Here is a 20,434-nt window from a genome sequence, read left to right as displayed (position 1 = left end):
AAACAATCAATCACGAGACTGATAAGGAGGTTTTATCTCTAACATTGCATTTTGTCTCTACTAATAGTTATGGTTAGATTTGGGTTTTGGTTGGGGGGTAGATTAAGTAAAATAAACATTTCTCTTCACTGTTTTACACCCTGTTCAGCTGGAAACACTTATTTTTACAACTGGCGTCTGGCGAACTCTCCTGGATATAAATGGATGTCACACTTGTTTATATGCTCTGAAACACTTACCGCTTTAGCCTCTGGAGACAGTGTTTTCAAATTCGGTCAATGGTTACCGATTTCGGCTATAGAAAAATCGGCACACACTTGCTGAATTTTATGTGAGATCAGGCTGTTGTAGTCAAGACCAGCTCATCCGAGTCCAAGACCAGTCCAAGACCAGAGTAGGTTGAGTTCGAGTCAAGACCGAGACCAAAAGAGGGTCGAGTTTGAGTCTAAGACAAGAGTTTTTTTATGAATGTGTTAAATAGTTTAAAGTACTAAAGGCACATATATCAAATAAATCTCATTTATTATTTGCTTAAAGGTGCATTCAGTAATTTGGGGCTAATATATAAAAGTTTTATACATTTACAAATGAATTGTGTTTTTATGAAGAGTGATCTGAATCTCACATTCACGAGATGAAGACTGTACACATAATAGTTTTATATAAGAAGTGTTTTTATAATACATGGTGGGGGTTACCCCCTTCAAAGTGTTTCGTCCTGTTGAAATGACATGGTCCGCTGTGTTTCACTAAATGTTCAAGAAGAGAATCCTCGCGCTCATTGGCTGCTGCCTATGTAGATATGCTTGTCTATGCTAGAGCAGATTTTCTTCTTTCAATCAACAACTGTCATGGTGGACTCGGCAGCAATTTGAGTTGAATCTTTTTGATAAATATATACGACTTTTTGTCCCCAGTCCATTCAAACGAACTTGTTTTTTTCTCCGTGTCTCTCCCCACTCCTCAACTATTGACTCATCTACCACATCCGGGCTGCATCCGTTAACGCAGGCAGATGACTTGCTGCCTAATCAGTTAATGGCTTAACCGACAGCATTTTTTAATGAATGGAAATCTTAAGGAAACTGGTCTCCGAACAGTTTGAAAAGCACCTTATTTTCATCCTGCCTCTGTATACAGACTCCAAATGCAGCATGTTCCTGGTTTCATGGTCACGCCTAAAAAATCTGTTGCCCTCTTGTGGTCTGAGGTTTGAGCAACACAAGAGTGCACATAATGGTATGTACAACGGGACCACGCATTGGCCATGCGTTGGCCAAGCGCTCGCGTCAAAGTTTGCATACTTGCGTGAAGTATGTTTCGGCCTTTATAGCAAACAAAGTAAAATAGATGTCTTCCAGATGTAAACACACACATCACATAGACATCTGGGTGTTGTATGTGTGCTATCAGGGAATGGAGTATAACACAGGTGTCTCATTTTTAACAATTGATGTTCTTCTTTTACTTGACAGAAGAACTTAAAAAATGGTGGTGCTCCTGTACAAAAAAAAAAAAAAAAGGCAAAAAACACAGCGATACATAATGCAATGGTCAAAGACATCTGTTTAGCAGGTTTAAATAGAAAAACAACGGAAAAACAGCATGGATGGACGCAAATACGCATTTGGTGTGAACAGCCCCTTATTAACAAGACACAGCACCAATGGAAGTTTCTCAGAGTTACCTATTATAAAAGCAGTCTTTGTTGACTGTAGGTAAAAATCCACTTTATCCAATGATTGGTTTGTTTTCTGTTTTCTAAAATATCCCGATTTTTAGTGATTTATTTAATGAGTGAGAAACTGCTGCAATTTATTCAGTGAGTCAATTGAACTAATCGGACTGAATAGCCAATCGATTCAAAACATTTTGCTAGCCTGTTTGGCCAATTCACTGAAAAGAACCGACTCAATAAAATGATTTATTTGTGAACTGGGCATCACTAGTTCTGATTCTATGCAGCAGATTGAAATGCGGGACATGACGTCAAGATCTCTGATATTATCAGTCAAAAAAATTGTCAGATAAGTCGAAGCTTTCAATGTATATTTTTTGAAAAGGGACTCGACTGGACTCGGGGTTAAGTCAGAGTCCACACTTGTTCGAGTTCGAGTCAAGACCGAGTCAAATTGCTCACGAGTCCATGAAAAGACCAAGACCATGAAAATATTGTACTACAACACTGTACAAAACATACAACATAAAAATGGATTAATAAAACATTTCTTGTAATTTTTTTTATTTGTATACATTTTCAGTATTGGGAGTGTATAACACATTTGAAGGTAACACTTTACAATAAGGTTCTATTTTTATAACATTATTTAATGCATTAGTTGTCATGAACTAACAATGAACAATCTATTTGTATAGCATTTATTAATCTTTGTTAATGTTCATTTACAAAAATACAGTTGTTCTTTGTTGGCTTATCACAGAATAAACCCCAACTGCAATAACATTCAGCTGACTGAACATAATCCTGTTTATTACATGGCTACTAACTAAATTAATAAATAAATGGACATGAAAAATTGATTTTTGTTGAAATTATTTGATTAGTTTACTTGTAGAGATCGCACAGTGATCGGAGAAGTAGGAAACATGATTCAAAATACCTGGATGACCGGTCTGATATGCCTTAATCCCCGGATGTGCGGTTGTTACTCGGAAATATCAGACCACTAGATGGTGCTGTTGACCAATCAGAATTTGAATATTCCAGAGACCCGTGTTATAACTAATGTTAACATATAGAACTTTCAGTTTTAACATTTTATTATATGTAAAAATTAACATTTACCAAGGATTTATAAATGCTGTAAAAGTATTGTTCGATGTAAGTTTATGTTAACTAATGTACAGTACTTAACTAATGTTAACAAATGGAACTTTTTTGTAAAGTGTTGTTTGAATAATGGGATATTTCCTTAAAATATTTATAGGATAATGTATCGCTTTGTATCATGGTTTATATTGAAATAATTAAGGGCTGTGCATTGTTTGGCCTATTACATGGTTACTTACCAAATAATTAAATGCATGGACATGCATTGCTTTCAGTTCAAATGATTTTATATACAGTACTTAATATACAGAACATTAATATACACAAGTGCAGCTTTGTCGGAAACATAGAGTTAAGTGTTGCGATGGACAACGGCCATTATTCAGAATTATTTTACCACTGAATTACGCTATTGATCAATAGGAATCAAGTATTCAAGACGTGCAAATAAATGGGGTATATACTGTCCAAGTTATGCCAATGGGAACACCACATATAAATTAGCATGTATGTCTGAATAGTATGGTGTTCCATTAAGGATTTATGTACCATCTCAATCAAATTAATTGACAAATAAGTAGCCTAATAAAAGTTATACACTCTCATATGCACATGCAAAGAGACACAAAAGAGAGTCTGATTACTCAACTCAGCACAAGCACTATGATGCAAAGATTTGATTTCAGAAGGAAACAGCTGCACTGCAGCACAAGGTCATTCTGCTGTAATCCCTCCTAGATTAAAAACTCTCAGTTTTGATTAAGGAGGCAGGTTTAGAGGATTACTGTCCAGTGAACAAAAATGAAAGCAGTTTTAAGACCAATCCCAGAGTTCATCAAAATACACAAACCTCAGGCTATCATCACAACCACAGATTAATGCAAAAGCCCCTTTGAAGCTTAATGCTGATCAACCTATCAGACGCTCTGAAAACAAGAATCATGTAACTTAACTATTCCTTTTTATAATGCAAGATTTTATTGTGACTGTGAGGTGACAGACAATTGTAACTAGTTATGATATAAAATTTATGACTGCATTGAAAAAATGAATGTTAAAATGCTCGAGCACTCAGCTTTTCAAAGTACAAATGGATTTAAATGTGCTTTTTTTCTGATCACAAAATATATCAAGATATATCAAAATATATTATTTTTATTGAGTATTGATGGAGCAGCATAATTTGTGTGAATTTTTGTTTTTATAAAAACAGAAGGTTGTTTTGATTAAAATTCAGCTTTTAAAAAAAGGTGGCGAGGGGGTCTTTTTTATCTCACACTTGGGGTAAAAGGCCCCCAGGGGGGTTATAGTGATGTCATGTAGATATAGGGGAAATAGTTTAGTGCAAACTTTGTCAACTCATAGAAAAGTAATAGCAAATTCTTTTGAGACAGCAAGATGCTTTTTTTGAGTAACAAATTAAGATAATATGCTGCATTAGCTACATCATTTTGCAACATTTTAGGTATTTAAATGATTAAATATTAGATCAAATTGCCTCAAAATCAACCATAAGACATTGCACGCAATGATCTCATGGATCAGGAACATTTTTGCAGTTTTTGATGCTATTTAGAGTTTTTGGAGAAAATCAAATCAAATGCGCCTTTTAGACCCGTTGTACCCTACATTTAACCATGAGCCCATACAGATGCATTTGACGCATGTGCACTATGACTGCTTTGTGATACTCTTTTAGTACAGTCAATGGCAGGCTCATGTGCAGGCTGTTGACTGTAGGCTGCTAAAAGTGTATCACAAAGTTTCGGAAAACTGGGATATATGTGGACAATCCATGCAGACTGTGCTGAAATTAGTGGCAAAAAACCCTCCAAAGTTTGAGTGGTCTAAACATCATCTGCAGCCTGAAACTGAACTTTTGGTCGGATTTTAGGAGTGAATGAACTTAGCTGTATAGGAAAGCTATAGGATGCTCCCTTGCTCCCTATTTAGTGAATTATTTAGCTGTCTGTCTGTACTGGTCTCAGAACAGTTCGAAATTCACATTATTTTCATTCTAACTCCATGTAAAGCCTCTGACTTTGGCCCTAACACTCTGACTTCTGTAACTGGTCTGACTTCTATCAAATCTTTTATTGATAAACCAAATAGTTTTCGTTTTTTATAGTCTTAAAAATTGATGGCCACATATGTGGACAGCGGGACTAAGTTGTGAAATTCTAAATAAAGCCAAGCTATAGAAAGTCAGATTTTTTATCAAATTGTTTATTATGTTTCCAGGAGTGTTGGTTATTCATGTTTTAGTGACTTTACAGACATTACATCAGAAATTAACATAATGAATTCTGATTTCATGTAATGTCCAGCATCATCCAATCACTGCCAACCATGTTCAAATAAAATGATACATTATAAATTCTGAATCTATGTACTGATTATCATTGTCTCATGTCTGCCAAACATGTTGAGTGATCCAAACATCATCTGCAGCCTGAAACTGAACTTTTGATATGAAATTTTGATTGAATGCACTTGGCTTCATTGGAAAGCTACTGCATAGGATGCTCCCTTGCTCCCTATGTTGTGAATGACCTCCAGTGTGCTGTCTGTCTGCACTGGTCTCAGAACAGTTCAAAATGCACCTTATTTTCATCCTAACTCCATATAAAGCCTCTGAAAGCCAAATTTTTTAGCTTTTGGATGAACCCATTGAGATGCACAGTAAATATATGATTTCTAAGGAAAAAATTTGCTAAAGTCCACATTAGTGTACGTTGTGTTTATCAGCGTGGCATTTTGCAATAAATCGCTTCAAGTTTTTAAAATGACATATTGGATGAATTTAGAGACTCTAATCTTTTGACTCAAACAGGTTTCAGTGTACAAACTTAATTAGGTTTCTTACCAGATGTAGTTTTGTTGGCGTTTCAACTGAAGACAAACTAAGTTGTGATCTTCGCCATGTTGTTTTGTCACATGACTCGCTGCGTCAAAATCTTAAGCCTTTACTGACAGCACAGAGTCTTCTGAATGGAGATCAGTAGTTTAAATGAATTTAAATTATGCGTTGCATAAAGCAAAGCCAAAATACAGCCATGCATGCATTTGAGGGATCGTACAAAGTTAAACCAAAAGATGACAGGTTGATTTGTAGCAGTATCTGGGTTATGATGGAAAAAAACACAACAAAAACGTTTCAATTTCCCCAGGATTTATTGTCTTACAGAATATTGAAATTTAAAGTGAAATTTGAAATTTTGTGGTAGATGACAAACATGGTTGGTTAGTGATCACTGTCTGTCCAATATGTGAAATGTACAAATTAAAAAGGGCAGGAAATGGTGGAAGAAAAAATTATGGATGGGTGTAAAAAAATAAGACTTTCTTGTTTGCTCTCTCTCAAGTAAAGCAATCCCTTTCAAGGTAGACAGATATTACACAGCACACATCTCATCTGATCTTGATTTGCATGTAATCATTTTGCAGGTCTCTTATGCATTCATAGATTATCCTTTTGATGGGCCGAGTCCTGAAGCCAGCTCCTATAATTATATGGAGGAGGACTTTATCAAACCTGAGTGATGGTGCTTGACGTGACGTGTAGACTTCAGTCCAATGGTCACCTGGTGGTGTATGAAGTAGTGCTGTTTCATTTCTGTAGTAGTTTTAATCACTTGATTTTATTGATAGAAATCAGTGATTTGGTTGCATTTTCTCAGCAGAAGTCCGTCACCAAAGTGGATCAGTAATAAAATATTTGGATTCAATTCACAGTCCATGTTAGTTTCACAGGTGAGATGAGTCACTGCTGTAGCTACGAGTCTGAAAAAACTGAATGTCCTTTTGTGAAAGAAACTTCGTCTGCAAACAGATTAAAGCCCTGATTAGACCATAAAGAGGCAAATAAGTAATAAAAAAGGAAAAGTATCAAGAAAGCAAACAAAATGCACATATACTGTATTGTTCTCACATGTTTTCATAAAACAATTCTTTTAACATGACAAAAATGTGTTTATGCATTTCAAAAGTGTCAAACAGTAGAAGTTAAGCTAATGCAGAAAAAGTAAGACAAAATCTTGCACCAGTGGGTGATTCCATTTAAAATGTTCCCAGATTTCAACAATATGTAGCAAAACAAAGCCATAACACTGTCCTAACCAGACACAATCTCTTCAGAGCTAATATGAGTCTTGTCTTAACCAGTCATAAGAGCAACGTGCAACAAGAGGTTTTGTTGGTTGGTTAATATATATTTTTGTTGCAGCATGCAAGTTTGCCCCACCCACAGTGAAATCTGATTGGTCCAAATTCCTTATCCTCATAGCTATACATTAAACACAAAAACTACGTGAAACTTTTCGCATTATGCCTGGTTTGGACAGGTGATGCTAACAGTAACTGCACAACCAGATCTCATGACAAGTTGTAATAACAGTACCTTAATAGTACTGCCATTGACAGTACTTAAAAATTGTCACAAAGCAGTTGTAGTGCACATACATCAAACAAGTTCTTATTCGCTCGCGGTCAAAAGAGTATACTTTGAAAGGCAACGCGGTCGACCGGGCGCGATCCGATCCGGAATGCAGATTATACCTATACCTAGGCCTTAACCCAGAACCCAAAGCCTAAACCTATCCATCCGTGTTTGTTCTTTCTACTTACTGAATATTCAGAACAGGAGGGTTCATGTAACACTGCTTTAACCCTTGAATGGTCTTAACGATAAAGTCCCACTGTTGATCTCATTAGGCCAAATTAACCTGGCTAGTTAAATCACAGTTCAACAGTCACAATTTGCTACATTTCTCCCAAAAACTGTTTTATCAATAACTAACCTTTCACTAATTCACAAATGTTACATTTACTTATTTTATATACAGTAAATGCTCCAAATTTACATTAGAATACAGGTATATATATGTACAGAACAGTATTAATTTGTGTGTGTTTGTGGATTGATGGGTGGATGTGTGTTGGTCAGGTCTTGCTTGAACCACACACACACACACACACACACATTCACATTTTTCCCATTTGTTTCCATTGACACCCATTGATTTTTTATTGTGACAACTTGTGTGTGTGTGTGTGTGTGTGTGTGTGTGTTTGTGTGTGCATATGTTTGTGTGTACTTGTGGGTTTGTAGGCACATTTTTGTTTCCATCGACTTCCATCGTGTGTGTGTGTGTGTGTGTGTGTGTGTGTGCGTGTCTGTGTGTCTGTGCACATTTGTGGTGGGTGGGTGCCTGCAATTATGAGTATGAGTGTACTTATAAATAACATTTATGACCCGGGGGATTTTCTTGGGTCCTTTTTTTTATATAGCTTTTTAATAAATACATGAAATAAAAAATAAAAATGACATTACCAGGTTCAGATCACCTCTTTGGAGGATCTCAATATGTTTCAGGCCGAAAAGTTAAAGTTAAGTTGATGTAAATCAGTGTTAAAAATGTAAATGGGTCAAATTGACCTGTACTGTAAGTCCAGAGGTGGGTAGAGTAGCCAGAAACTGTACTCAAGTAGAAGTAAAAGTACTAACATAAATAATTGCTTGAGTAAGAGTAAGAAAGTATCCAATTAAAAGAGTACTCAAGTAGTGAGTAACTCATTACTTTCACAAATGACATAATAGACGTTTACTCCCCTATATTCCATTGCATAATACACATTGAACATGTACTACAGAATTATTATTATTATTAATGGAAATTCTGTCAGCATTCACCATCATGTTGTTCCAAACCCGTATGACTTTCTTTCTTCCATGCAACACAATAAGGATATATTAGACAGAATGTTTGCCTGAGTCACTATTTACTTTCAGTGAATGCTTGAGGGTAGATAAATAATGACAGAATATTAAATTATGGCTGAGCTATCACTTTAAAGTGAAATGATTTTTCAAAAATGAACATTCTGTAATCATTTACTCATCCTCATGCCATCCCAGATGTGTATGACTTCTTTCTTCTGCAGAACACAAATTCAGATTTTTAAAAGAATATTTTAACTCTGTAGGCCAAAATTTTGATGCTCAAAAAAGCACATAAAGGCAGCATAATAAAAGTAATCCATACGATAGGTGTGGGTGAGAAACAGATCAATATTTGTCATTTTTTGCTAGACAGCAGGGGGCGATATGCAGAGAAGAATGTGAATTACCAAAAACACAAGAAGATGAATGTGAATGTGATCTGTTTCTCTGTTTCTCATCCGCACCTATCACATCGCTTCTGAAGATACTGATTTAACCACTAGAGTCTTATGGATTACTTGTATGCTGATTTATGTTTGTTTGTTTAGCTTTAAAATGTTGCCACCCATTCACTTGCATTGTATGGACCTACAGAGCTCAGAAATTATTCTAAAAATCTTCATTTGAGTTCAGCAGATGAAAGAAAGTCATACACATCTGGGGTGGCAAGAGGGTGAGTAAATAATGAGAATTGTAATTTTGGGGTGAACTAGCCCTTTAAGGGCTCTTGTCAGATCTGGATGAATTTGTCAATAAGAGAGGTTTGGGAACATTTCTAGTAATTATTACAGTGAAAATGTGAAAATGTACCACAATGACATTATATATAATGCTGAAAGTTAAACCAAAGCAAGATCATGCTTTATTAATGCCTTCTTTCGCTATTTCATAGCTTTTAAAGTCCTGTGCGGATTCTTATTTAAGTGTAGTTACAGTTTTCAGTGTCATAAGTATTTGGATCATTAGTTCTGTACAGCAGTACCGTCGCTCTCTAAACGCAGAGTACGCAGTCTACGTAGGGCACCAACTCCGATCGCGGAACACTCGCTGTGTCTGAAACCACCCCCGATCCACTCTATAGTGCACTATTTCGAGTGTCCGCTATTTTGTAGGAGTGTCTGAATTCTGAGTGAGCCACTCGTTCCCTACTTTTAGTGTACTCTAATTTCAAGTGTACAGTTGATGTACACTCGACGATGGTTAATTTCCCACAATCCACCACGGGAAAGACGTACGAGCTGGGAGTTTACTGCTTCCTTCACTCCTGCAATGTTTTATTTCATGCTGAATGTATTAAATTACTTTTTGACAAATCATTACTTGATTAAAATAACATAATAACATATAGAGAGACAAAACATACAGATACATTTTAAAATGTACTCTTTATTTGATAAAATGTGCTTACTCTTTATATTAACACACAGTATATATTAAAAATGACAAACAGAATGAAGATTTATTGTATTAATACCTTATTTAATAAGAATAACAAGTAAGGCCCAAGTATTTTAAAATTTCATATGTGACGTTGTTTCTGCGACAGCCCCAGAGCTCCGACACTAACGTCCGAATTCACTCATTTCCTTCATTTACTGCTGAGATATAGTGCACTAACTGCCATTCACTATATAGGAAATAGTGAATGAGTGAACGATTGCAGACACAGCCACTCTCTTCGCCATACAATTGCCTCGCGCCCGCACATCTCACACGCGCGCGCCCCACGCACCTCGCTGTGCATGCGCAGAAATGCTGTCTGTTCACGCTCCAGTTGTCGATCATGCAAATGGCAGTGATTTACACTTAACTTGGATGTTTACATGGATTTATACAGTTAATCCACCTGAGGTAGCTGCAATAGTTTCCAGTACCCCCGCGAGGGCGCGGAGTAAATGCATAAATACTGCTTATTACATGCGGGACGCGGGACAAAGCGCACTGATATATTGCTGCACTGATTTAAAAATGTACACTTAAAAACTGATGTCATAAGAGCCCAGTTAAATTATCACCCTGAAAATGACCATCTCATTACACAGAAAAGCCCGCATTAGGATAAGAGCCAAAACTTACCTCAGCGTGCTGCCTTAAATTGGAGCTGTGATTTTAATCTTGAAATATCAGCTGGTCTTGGTGTTAAATGAAGGCATTGCATGACGAAACTATTCTTTTTTCACTGTGCGGAGCGTAGAAAGTGTTTCAGTTTGAAGAGTTTGATGCTGCAGCAGTGATTGAGTGACAGTCTGTGACAGCAGCGCGCACAGCTGTGTGAACTTCCGCTCTCTCGTAAAAGTCCCATTCAATAATCTCTCAATAAATTACACAATAATTAAAATTAAACCCAGTAATGTAACGACAGTAAAGCCACCCATTGTAAAGAAGTAAAAGTAAAAAAATGTCTTCATTAGAAATTTACTTGAGTGAGAGTAAAAAGTACCCACTTTTAAACCTACTCTAAAAGTAAAGTTTTTCCCAAAAGGTTACTCAAGTAAATGTAACGGAGTAAATGTAGCGCGTTACTACCCACCTCTGTGTAAGTCCATTCAAGGGTTAAGGCAAATGTTACCAACAGTCTTCAAAAACAAAGTCTTTCAATAAAATAAATAATTTTAAAAGAGAAAGGCTAGAAAGTTTTTAAATGTGCCATGTGTAATCAGCAAAGGGAATTACAAAAAATAATAACTGTTTACCCAAACACCACTGACTGTAAGTATTTTAACACTGTAAAAAAATTACACACGGCACCTTTAAGAACACCCTCAGACATGTCTTTTCATAAATTAAAGGAATTTTCAGTTCAATTGACAGTATTTGTGGCATAATGTTGATTACCATAAATAATATTTGACTTTTTTGAGGGTTTAAAGACAGAAATGTGAAGCTTATAATTTTATAAGAGCATGTACATTAATTCTTCTGTTAAAACGTGTGTATTATTTGAGCTGTAAATTTGTTTAAATTATTGTTTTTGCAGGATTATGTTTTTTGTGTGTGTGTTTCGTCATCATGGCAACAAAGTTGTAAAATTAGATTAACTTTACACAGAAAAGGTAAGTGTTTTTATTGCACTAATATCTTGTTAACATGCATATTGTTTATGTCTTGTGTATATATTTTTGAAATAGTAAGCACTTCACGGATTGACCCCATTCACTTCCATTGTAAGTGCCTCAATGCAACCCAGATTTTTGCTTTTTTTAAAGAAATGGTGAGACAAGTTAAAATAATCAACATTATTCCTCAAATGCTGTCAATTGAGCTTAACTTGAATTGAACCTGCAAATATTCCTTTAAGAGTAAATATGTCTAAAGAATAAAATGTTCAAGTCTTTTAAATCTAAATAGAAACTACATGGATGTGAACTTCTCTACTATAAAGTAATAGTTGTAGGCTGTTACAACTCACTCGACACGGTTTCAAACATCCTGTCTTTCTTATAGAACATATTTCACTGAAAAAAAAAGCATACGTACATACTTGTCAACCCTCGTTCGCATCAGAAATCACTGTTAAAATGAAAATGTAAAAAAATGTTGACGACTTTTTGAAATTTCTGCCCAATGTCCAACTTTGTCCCTCAAATATAGCACAGCAGATGTCAAATGTCACCAAAACTAATGTTCAGTCAGCATTTGCCTGAGTTTTGATGGGGTCAAGGAGCAAAAGTACATGGTAAAAGTCGTTTATAAGATTCAGCTTATGGGCAAAAAAAAAAAGCTCAGTGATGTCCAACATCTATTTTCCCTCCATCAGTACTTATTGTGCCATTCACACTGTCCCACGCTCACCTCCTCGATGTCCAGATTCTTCCTGGACTTATAGATAAACTCCCCGATCGCCACAAACACAGAGAGGACAAGTCCGGCTGCCAGTACGATGAAGATTCCTCCGATGTTCTCCACACCGAGAGCGCTGGCTTCTTTACTGTCCTCCTCTGGACAGCCGTTCCCTCTCCACCATTTCTCCTTCATCATGTGCAGCTTCCCTTCCTCCTGTAACTGCAGGATAGCGATGGTGACTTTGTCTCTGTATGGAGAACCTGAGAGAGAGCATCGCTGAGATTAACTGAGCAAAAATTACAATAGTTCTCAAGTCTGTTTCCAGGATTTGCAATTGATGTCTAAATATTTTCAAAATGGAAATTTTTTACATTTAACAAGTAAAAATGAAACAAACAAACTGCCAACAAATGCTATGTAATTTCAGTATTACACACTTTCTGGGCAAATCTGTTGTTTTATTTCAGCGTACCGATGGGCGTGCCGACTCCATAGCCCTTTGAGTCGATGAGTCCTCCGATCTGTGTGAGGTTACAGTTTCTCTGACTGATGTACTCAATGCTGGTGGACTCCATCAGTAGGGCGTAATCTGTGGTCAAAACACGCTGGATTCCTTCTCTGTTGTTCTTCACCAGAGCTGTGTTCTTCCTACTGCTCATGAATGCCCACATCTTCTCATAGGTGGAGATCTTTGATTTCTGGAATCAGAATATATTTGATAGAGTGGAAAAAATGCTTTATTAAATCAACTGGACCCCTTACCATGGTTAAGGGGTGTTTTTCAGTATGATGCAAAGCTTAAGTTCTTGAAACCCCTTTAACCATGGTAAAATTACTGTAACACATGGCCTAAAGTGGTTTATTGCTTTTATAAAATGCCACCAACAGCATTTTAGCAGAATTTAATTGATGTGCGGTCTGCTGATGTAAAAATTTTAGCTTTTATTGGATTTTACAACTTTGTATGTGCACCTAATTAAGTAATAAGATGAGAACATGCTAATTAAATGTTATTTTATTAAGTACATTATTTAAGTAATCATCTGCTTTTGTTAGAAGATATAGTCACTAACACGCAGTGTAGGGTAGTAACACATTACATGTAATCGGATTACAAAAAACAAGAAATTGTATTTAGATTACAGTACATTTTAAAATATGCGTAATCAAGTTACAGCTACTTTTTATTAATTACACAATTACATTACAAATCAGCCAATGACAATCAACAGTGCAGAATTGACTTATTATGCTCCTAAATTTGAAAAGAGCAAGCTGGGGTATTTTGTTTATGTAATAGTTAATTATGAGACATTTCACAATGTCCTTTTAAAAATACGAGTGTCAGTGTTTCAAATAGGACTGTGTCCACAAGACAACATATTCTTATAAATAATAATTACTTGATTTCTGTCACAAGTCCCATCTGGGCTTGTTTTGTACAACAAATAATGTTAAGAGGTCCTTTACCCATCATTTGATCTCTGAAACAGCTGTTGTGTGTGCTTGTGGTGTGTGTGTCAGTGTAATGATTCCTGGCGAACACAACGCAAAGGTTCTGCCCTTCTTTGACCTCTCTCATCAACAAGGCATTTCCATCTGCAGAACTGCCCCTCACTGGATGTTTTTTGTTTTTGGCACCATTCAGAATAAATTCTAGAGACTGTTGTGTGTGAAAATCCCAGGAGATCAGCAGTTACAGAAATACTCAAACCAGCCCGTCTGGCACCAACAATCATGCCACGGTCTAAATCACTGAGATCACATTTTTTCCCCATTCTGATGGTTGAAGTGAACATTAACTGAAGCTCCTGACCCGTATCTGCATGATTTTATGCACTGCACTGCTGCCACATGATTGGCTGATTAGATAATGCATGAAAAATGAGGTGTACAGGTCTTCCTAATAAAGTGCTCAGTGAGTTTATTTTTATTAACGGTAAATGGGCAGTGGTGGCTTGGCGGTTTAGGCTCTGGGTTACTGACTAGATGGTCAGGGGTTCAAGCCCCAACACTGCCATAATGCCACCGTTGGGCCCTTGAGCAAGGCCCTTGACCCCATCTGCACCAGGGGCGCCGTATCATGGCTGACCCTGCACTCTGACCCCAGCTTAGCTGGGATATGTGAAAAAAAAAAGAATTTCACTGTATATGTGCAAAAATGTATAATGCGTGATAAGTAAATATTATTATTTTTTTTTTAAATGCAATTAAGAAACATTAAAGCGTTAACGCATGTGATTAATTTAAAAAAGTTTAACACGTCGGGGGGGGTGGCCTGGGTAGCTCAGCGTGTATTGATGCTGACTACCACCCCTGGAGTCATGAGTTCGAATCCAGGGCATGCTGAGTGACTCCAGCCAGGTCTCCTAAGCAACCAAATTGGCCCGGTTGCTAGGGAGGGTAGAGTCACATGGGGTAACCTCCTCGTGGTCGCTATGAGCCACCACGCGCGCTAGGTCTCCGCGGTAACACGCTCAACAAGCCACGTGATAAGATGCGCAGATTAATTGTCTCAGACGTGGAGGCAACTGAGATTCGTCCTGCGCCACCCGGACTGAGGCGAGTCACTACACCACCACAAAGACTTAGAGCGCATTGGGAACTGGGCATTTTTGGGGAGAAAAGGGGAGAAAATAATAAAATAAATAAATAAATAAATAAAGTTTAACGTCAATTTTTCTTAATCGAATTGAACTTTGACAGCTCTAAAATAATTATGAGGAGGTACAAATTGTACAACATATCTAGAGGCCTTCACTCATTATTGGTTTCAAAACTGTAGTAAGGAAATTGTTCAATTGCTATTCTTTATTTCTTAAATAACAAAAAATCTCTTACAATTTTGTCATCATTGTTTTCCATATAACATAGTGGTAGATTTTCCCTTATGTTTAGTCTTTTCAAATACCTTTTGTTTTACTCAGCGACTGACAAATAGCGAGTTGCTGTTTCAGTTCATGTTTACTAATGTTTTATGAAAGGAGTGTGTGGCAAAGAGGAGGGTGGGGCTGGGCCGTGATGACGCACCCCTAATCAGGCTAATCAAGCCAAAAAGAGGTACTTTTTAATAGACCAGAACTATCTATTTCACAATAAAATTTAGAAACAAAAATCTATTTGATAAGAAATAGGTTTACCATCTTGTCTTTCAAAAAATATAGAAACATCTCTCAGAATTTTACATTTGAAATTTGAGGGTTTTTTGAAGACAAGAAAAAATCCAACATATAAATCTATTGTTACAGCTATAAATAAGCTGACAGTGGACTTCCTGTACTTATAGCTGACATAAAATCCTTATATGCTTTTCTAAATGAGTGATGTGACAGATGTCCTCAAAACTCTCTCTCTCTTTCTCCCCCTGTTCCTCTGTAAGCTGGTTTAATTTGTTCTGTACATGTGGAGTTCCCACTAGCTGAGATCTGAGTACTGTAATCATTCCTTCCAATCTTTGTGAGTTAAATCAAAGGTCTCATTGTCTCTAGGTGTAACTGCTGTTCCCTATCTGTCACTCACTCGACGTTGTGTCGATGTAGTGACAATAGGGGTCACTCTTGGGAGCCCGAGACACCTCTGGTCTTTGATAAAAGGCCAATGAAAATTGGCGAGTGGTATTTGCATGCCACTCCCCCGGACATACGGGTATAAAAGGAGCTGGTATGCAACAACTCATTCAGATTTTCACTTCGGAGCCGAACGGTCATGCTCACCGAGCTGAATACTACTGTTCATTCACCTCTGCTGGATCTGACGGTGCATTTCAGCGGCTTCTCCCCCCTCTGCACTGGTGCACTGCAGAGAATGCCCCTGGGCATTTTGGCAGAAATAAAAGAGTATATTTCTCTAAAAGAGTATATTTCTCTAAAAGAGCGGCACACACGGAACATCTTTTTAAAGACGCATCTTTCTAAAGATGCTTTTCCGATTGTGTGTTATTCTTGGTTGCGCTCGTTATCTCTCGCCTTCTGACGGTCACGATCACTGTTTTTCGTGTCTGGGCACTGCTCACGCGGAGACAGCATTCATGGATGGTCATGTTCTCATTGCGAGGATATGTCCATGGCAACGTTGTGGTCTCGGCTCGCCTACGTAAGAAAGCAAGCCACCCCAGAGGCTCCCCGCCTCGGTCCTATTACCCACACGTATGAGGCCAGTGCGGCTAGCAGTGGGGGCGATTTGTGGACCCCAATGGGACTGCCTCCGCCGGGTATCCCCCTGTGGACCTCCCATTCCCCAGCACGCTCGTCTGCCCCGATCGGGCTTCCGGATGAGTCTGCCGGCTTGTCTCACGGCGAGTTTGACCTCTTATTCGGAGCCCGCGAAAGTGATGAGCTCTCGAGCGCAGCATCGGAGAGCGGGATTGCAGTCAGAAGATTACAGTCAGAAGCCTCAGCTGGGCTCCTCCCTTTGGGGACGATTGCCCGGTCACAGGCTGACGCAGAGATGATGACATGCTTTCCCGGGCAGCCGCAAGCGTCGGCTAGAGTGGAACTCACTGCTCTTCCCTGAACCCTCACGGCTCGGTGATTGGCTCAAAGCCACGCCCCGCCCCCATTCCTTTCTTCCCAGAAGTGCATGAAGAGCTGACAAGGTCACGGGAGGCACTTTTTACTGCCCGGTCCCAATCTTTTCATCTTCCCCGCCCTCACTACCCTCGATGGTGGGGCGGCCAAGGACTATTCGGCAATCCCCCAGTGGATAAAGGCGCTCGCGGTGCACCTATGCCCGCAGAGCACCGGCACCTGGCACGGGTGCCCAAAGCCCCCGTCCAAGGCCTGTAGGTTTACGTCATCTCTGACGGCCAAGGCCTACGGTGCCACTGGACAAGCCGCCTCAGCCCTGCACGCCATGGCTCTCCTGCAAGTCCGCCAAGGTGCTAAAAGAACTGCACGAGGGTAGTTCCGCCCCGGGACTGATGCAGGAACTGTGCTCGGCAACCGACCTCGCTCTCTGAGCGACGGAGGTCACGGTGTGGTCTCTCGGGCGGACGATGGCAACACTAGTGGTCCAGGAGCGCCACCTTTGGCTCAACCTGGTCGAGATGGGCGAGGCCGACAAGACACGATTCCTTGCTGCCTCCATTTCCCAGGCGGGCCTATTCGGCGACACCGTCGAGGACTTTGCCCAGCAGTTTTTGATGGTGGAGCAGTAGACGGATGCTAGCCAGCATATCCTGCCCCGGCACGGCTCAAGATCCCGCACCCGTCTACTCATCGCCAAGGGCGTCCCCCTGCAGTGACTGCACCGGCTCTGCCGCAGCCCACCCCTTCGGCCCGGCACCTCCCTTGGAGCTGAAGACGTGCACCATTAATTCCCAGTAGTGTTCACAAACTTTGTTCCCTGGTTGACTTCCTCCGAGCCCTGTGGCAGTCGAGTTTTCGGAGAGACTCGCTGCTGGCCCAGTACATGCGCTAACTAAGAGCCCTGTTCTGTGGTAGGTGCTCCACATGTGGTGGTTCCTTGTAAGGCTAACCCCATGCGATTATATATCTTCCGCTAATTCGTTTCCCTGTTGGCAAACTGCGTCTTCCTTGGGCAAGGTGTGGTCTCTGCGGTGTCTTCCCCTTGGGAGGGACACCCCCCGACTAGACCTGGCGGCCCAGTCGGATAATCCCCCTTCTTTTTTAGGGAGTGGAAAAAAAGAAGGGGAAAAGAGGCCATGACTGGGTTAAGCCTGTCTCTATCTTTTGGGTAGTCGACTTGTCCCCAAAAAGGGCCGTTCGACACTCATAAATATGTTGGGGGAGGCTACGTGTCGACCTGGTGTGCTGGCTATGAGTCACACAGTAGTCTGCCCACCACACACCGCCAGTTCACGTAACACAGTTCAGCCAATTGTGGCGTTTCGTATAGGGACCCCCTAGTGTCACTACATCGACACAACATCAAGTGAGTGACAGATAGGGAACGTCATATTTACTTGTGTAACCTCCATTCCCTGATGGAGGGAACGAGACGTTGTGTCCTTCCTGCCACAACACTGAACTACCCGCTGAAATGGCCGGATCTTATATCGGCTCCTCAGCATAAAACCTGAATGAGTGGTTGCATACCAGCTCCTTTTATACCCGTATGTCCGGGGGAGTAGCATGCAAATACCACTTGCCAATTTTCATTGGCCATTTATCATAGACCAGAGGTGTCTCGGGCTCCCAAGAGTGACCCCTAGTGTCACTACATCGACACAATGTCTCGTTCCCTCCATCAGGGAACGGAGGTTACACAAGTAACCATGACGTTCTCCATTCAAACCTCAAACTGCACCTTTTTCAGGTCAAAGGCAAACAAAAATGTTTCTGTAGATTTAAACACTTTGTCTTAGCACAAAGCAACCAAATTGCTATGAGAAGATGAAATAAAAGAAACTGCTATATCCAATAATGAAAGAGTGCTTAAAAAGGCACGATTTCTGTATGTGGAGACAATGACTTCGAGACACAAAGATTGTCACTCCAGAGAGATCGTTTTGAAACATAATCATTCTTTCACTGAAAACAGTTTAGCACAATCATGCACTGTAAATAACCTTTCAGTTTTGTCAGATAAACTCCATTTTAAAAGTTGATTGAACTAATGTAGAAAATGTTGAGATCATTTTTATCTAATTGAAGTTAGAGCAACTTACAATTTTTACAGAGAGCACATACAATGTGAAATTTGGAGGTGAAGGTAGAACTTACAACATCCCCCAATATCAATATAAAAATATTGAAAATGACGGTCAGCTCTACTTAAAAATGCAAGTTTATTGAACTTAGTTCTACTTGTAAGAATAATTTTTTCCCCAATTTGGAATGCCTAATTCCCAATGCGCTCTAGGTCCTCATGGTGGCGCAGTGATTTGCCTCTATTGGGGTGGCAGAAAATGAATCTCAGTTGCCTCCGCGTCTGAGACCGTCAATCCGCATCTTATCACGTGGCTTGTTGAGCGCGTTACCACGGAGACATAGCATGTGTGGAGGCTTCACGCTATTCTCTGCGGCATCCACGCACAACTCACCACGCGCCCCACCGAGAGCGAACCACATTATAGCGACCACGAGGAGGTTACCCCATGTGACTCTACCCTCCCTAGCAACCGAGCCAATTTGATTGCTTAGGAGACCTGGCTGGAGTCACTCAGCATGCCCTGGATTCAAACTCGTGACTCTATGGGTGGTAGTCAGCGTTTTCACTCGCTGAGCTACCCAGGCCCCATTACTTGTAAGAATCATTAATATTTTTGAGTTTGCCAAACTTATAGTATTAAGTTCATGGACTTAAATTCCAACTTGAAATGTTAAGATAATACGACTAATTTCCCTGAAGCTGAGTTAAAAATGCTTTGCAGCTGGTTGCTTTACTTTTTTAAGTTTACTCAACTTTTTGTTTTGTTTATATCTTCTGTCAGTTTATGGAAGGATCAGGAATGATCGAAAGACATTCTAGGTGAATAAAGATGTTGATTGCTTGGTACTAGCGACAACTTTTTACCACTGCAGTTAAGTTTTGACGGCAGTTTTACCATCTTACGTATTTGACCCTTTAAATGCAATATACAATAATATGCAAATTACATGCCAGCAATAGCAAATGTATGTTCAATCCACACCAAAAGCTCTAGTGTAAAAAAACACCTTATTTGATCATTTAATGCAATCCTCACACACACACACATTACAATTTTGAAAAAGGAGCTTTTGGTTGGTTTGAAATCTGTATATCTAATGGTAAAATACAAGAACATATAGTAGTCTAAACAATCAGAAACATAGCATGGAAAAGGTGCAAGTTTATATTAACAGGGTAAGACAGATGTGTTGTCTGACCTTAAAGAAAGTCATTGTGGATCCGTCCCTTACAGCACCATACTCTATCTTGGTCTGTTTGGCCAGATCATCAGCTGAGTCTATAGGTGAGTCCATTCGCTCCACAGTGAGGAAGGCGGCCAGGTTAGCTGTGTAGGATGAGATGATGATGAGAGTGAAGAACCACCAGATACCTCCAACGATCCTAGTGGATAAAGCCTTGGGCATCAACTCTGATCCTGTAATAGTAAAGCCAGTTAGAAAATTAATGCTCAGAAAATGTTCAAAATTCAGCCTGATAGTTGCTGTATTGTAGTTATCATGCGTCCATTCAAGTGTTTGGGAAAC

General features: G+C 39.4%; 1 protein-coding gene across 1 annotated transcript in view; it reads right to left on the bottom strand.

The window, feature by feature from the left end:
- Positions 1-5,678: 5,678 nt before the first annotated feature.
- The window catches only part of LOC127422429 (glutamate receptor ionotropic, kainate 1-like), a 57,621-nt gene continuing 42,865 nt past the window's right edge, over positions 5,679-20,434 (bottom strand). Inside the window, exons 13-16 of the mRNA XM_051665945.1 lie at positions 20,108-20,325; positions 12,769-12,994; positions 12,306-12,556; positions 5,679-6,613 (exon numbers count right to left, since the gene is read on the bottom strand). Of these exons, the coding sequence (XP_051521905.1) occupies positions 6,539-6,613; positions 12,306-12,556; positions 12,769-12,994; positions 20,108-20,325 (770 nt within the window). The 3' untranslated portion in view covers positions 5,679-6,538. The remainder of the gene's footprint in view (positions 6,614-12,305; positions 12,557-12,768; positions 12,995-20,107; positions 20,326-20,434) is intronic.

Source organism: Myxocyprinus asiaticus, chromosome 31 (assembly GCF_019703515.2).
Source record: "Myxocyprinus asiaticus isolate MX2 ecotype Aquarium Trade chromosome 31, UBuf_Myxa_2, whole genome shotgun sequence".
Lineage (NCBI taxonomy): Eukaryota > Metazoa > Chordata > Actinopteri > Cypriniformes > Catostomidae > Myxocyprinus > Myxocyprinus asiaticus.
The sequence above is the reverse complement of the archived record's forward strand: the minus strand, read 5'-3'. Positions and strand labels throughout refer to the sequence as shown.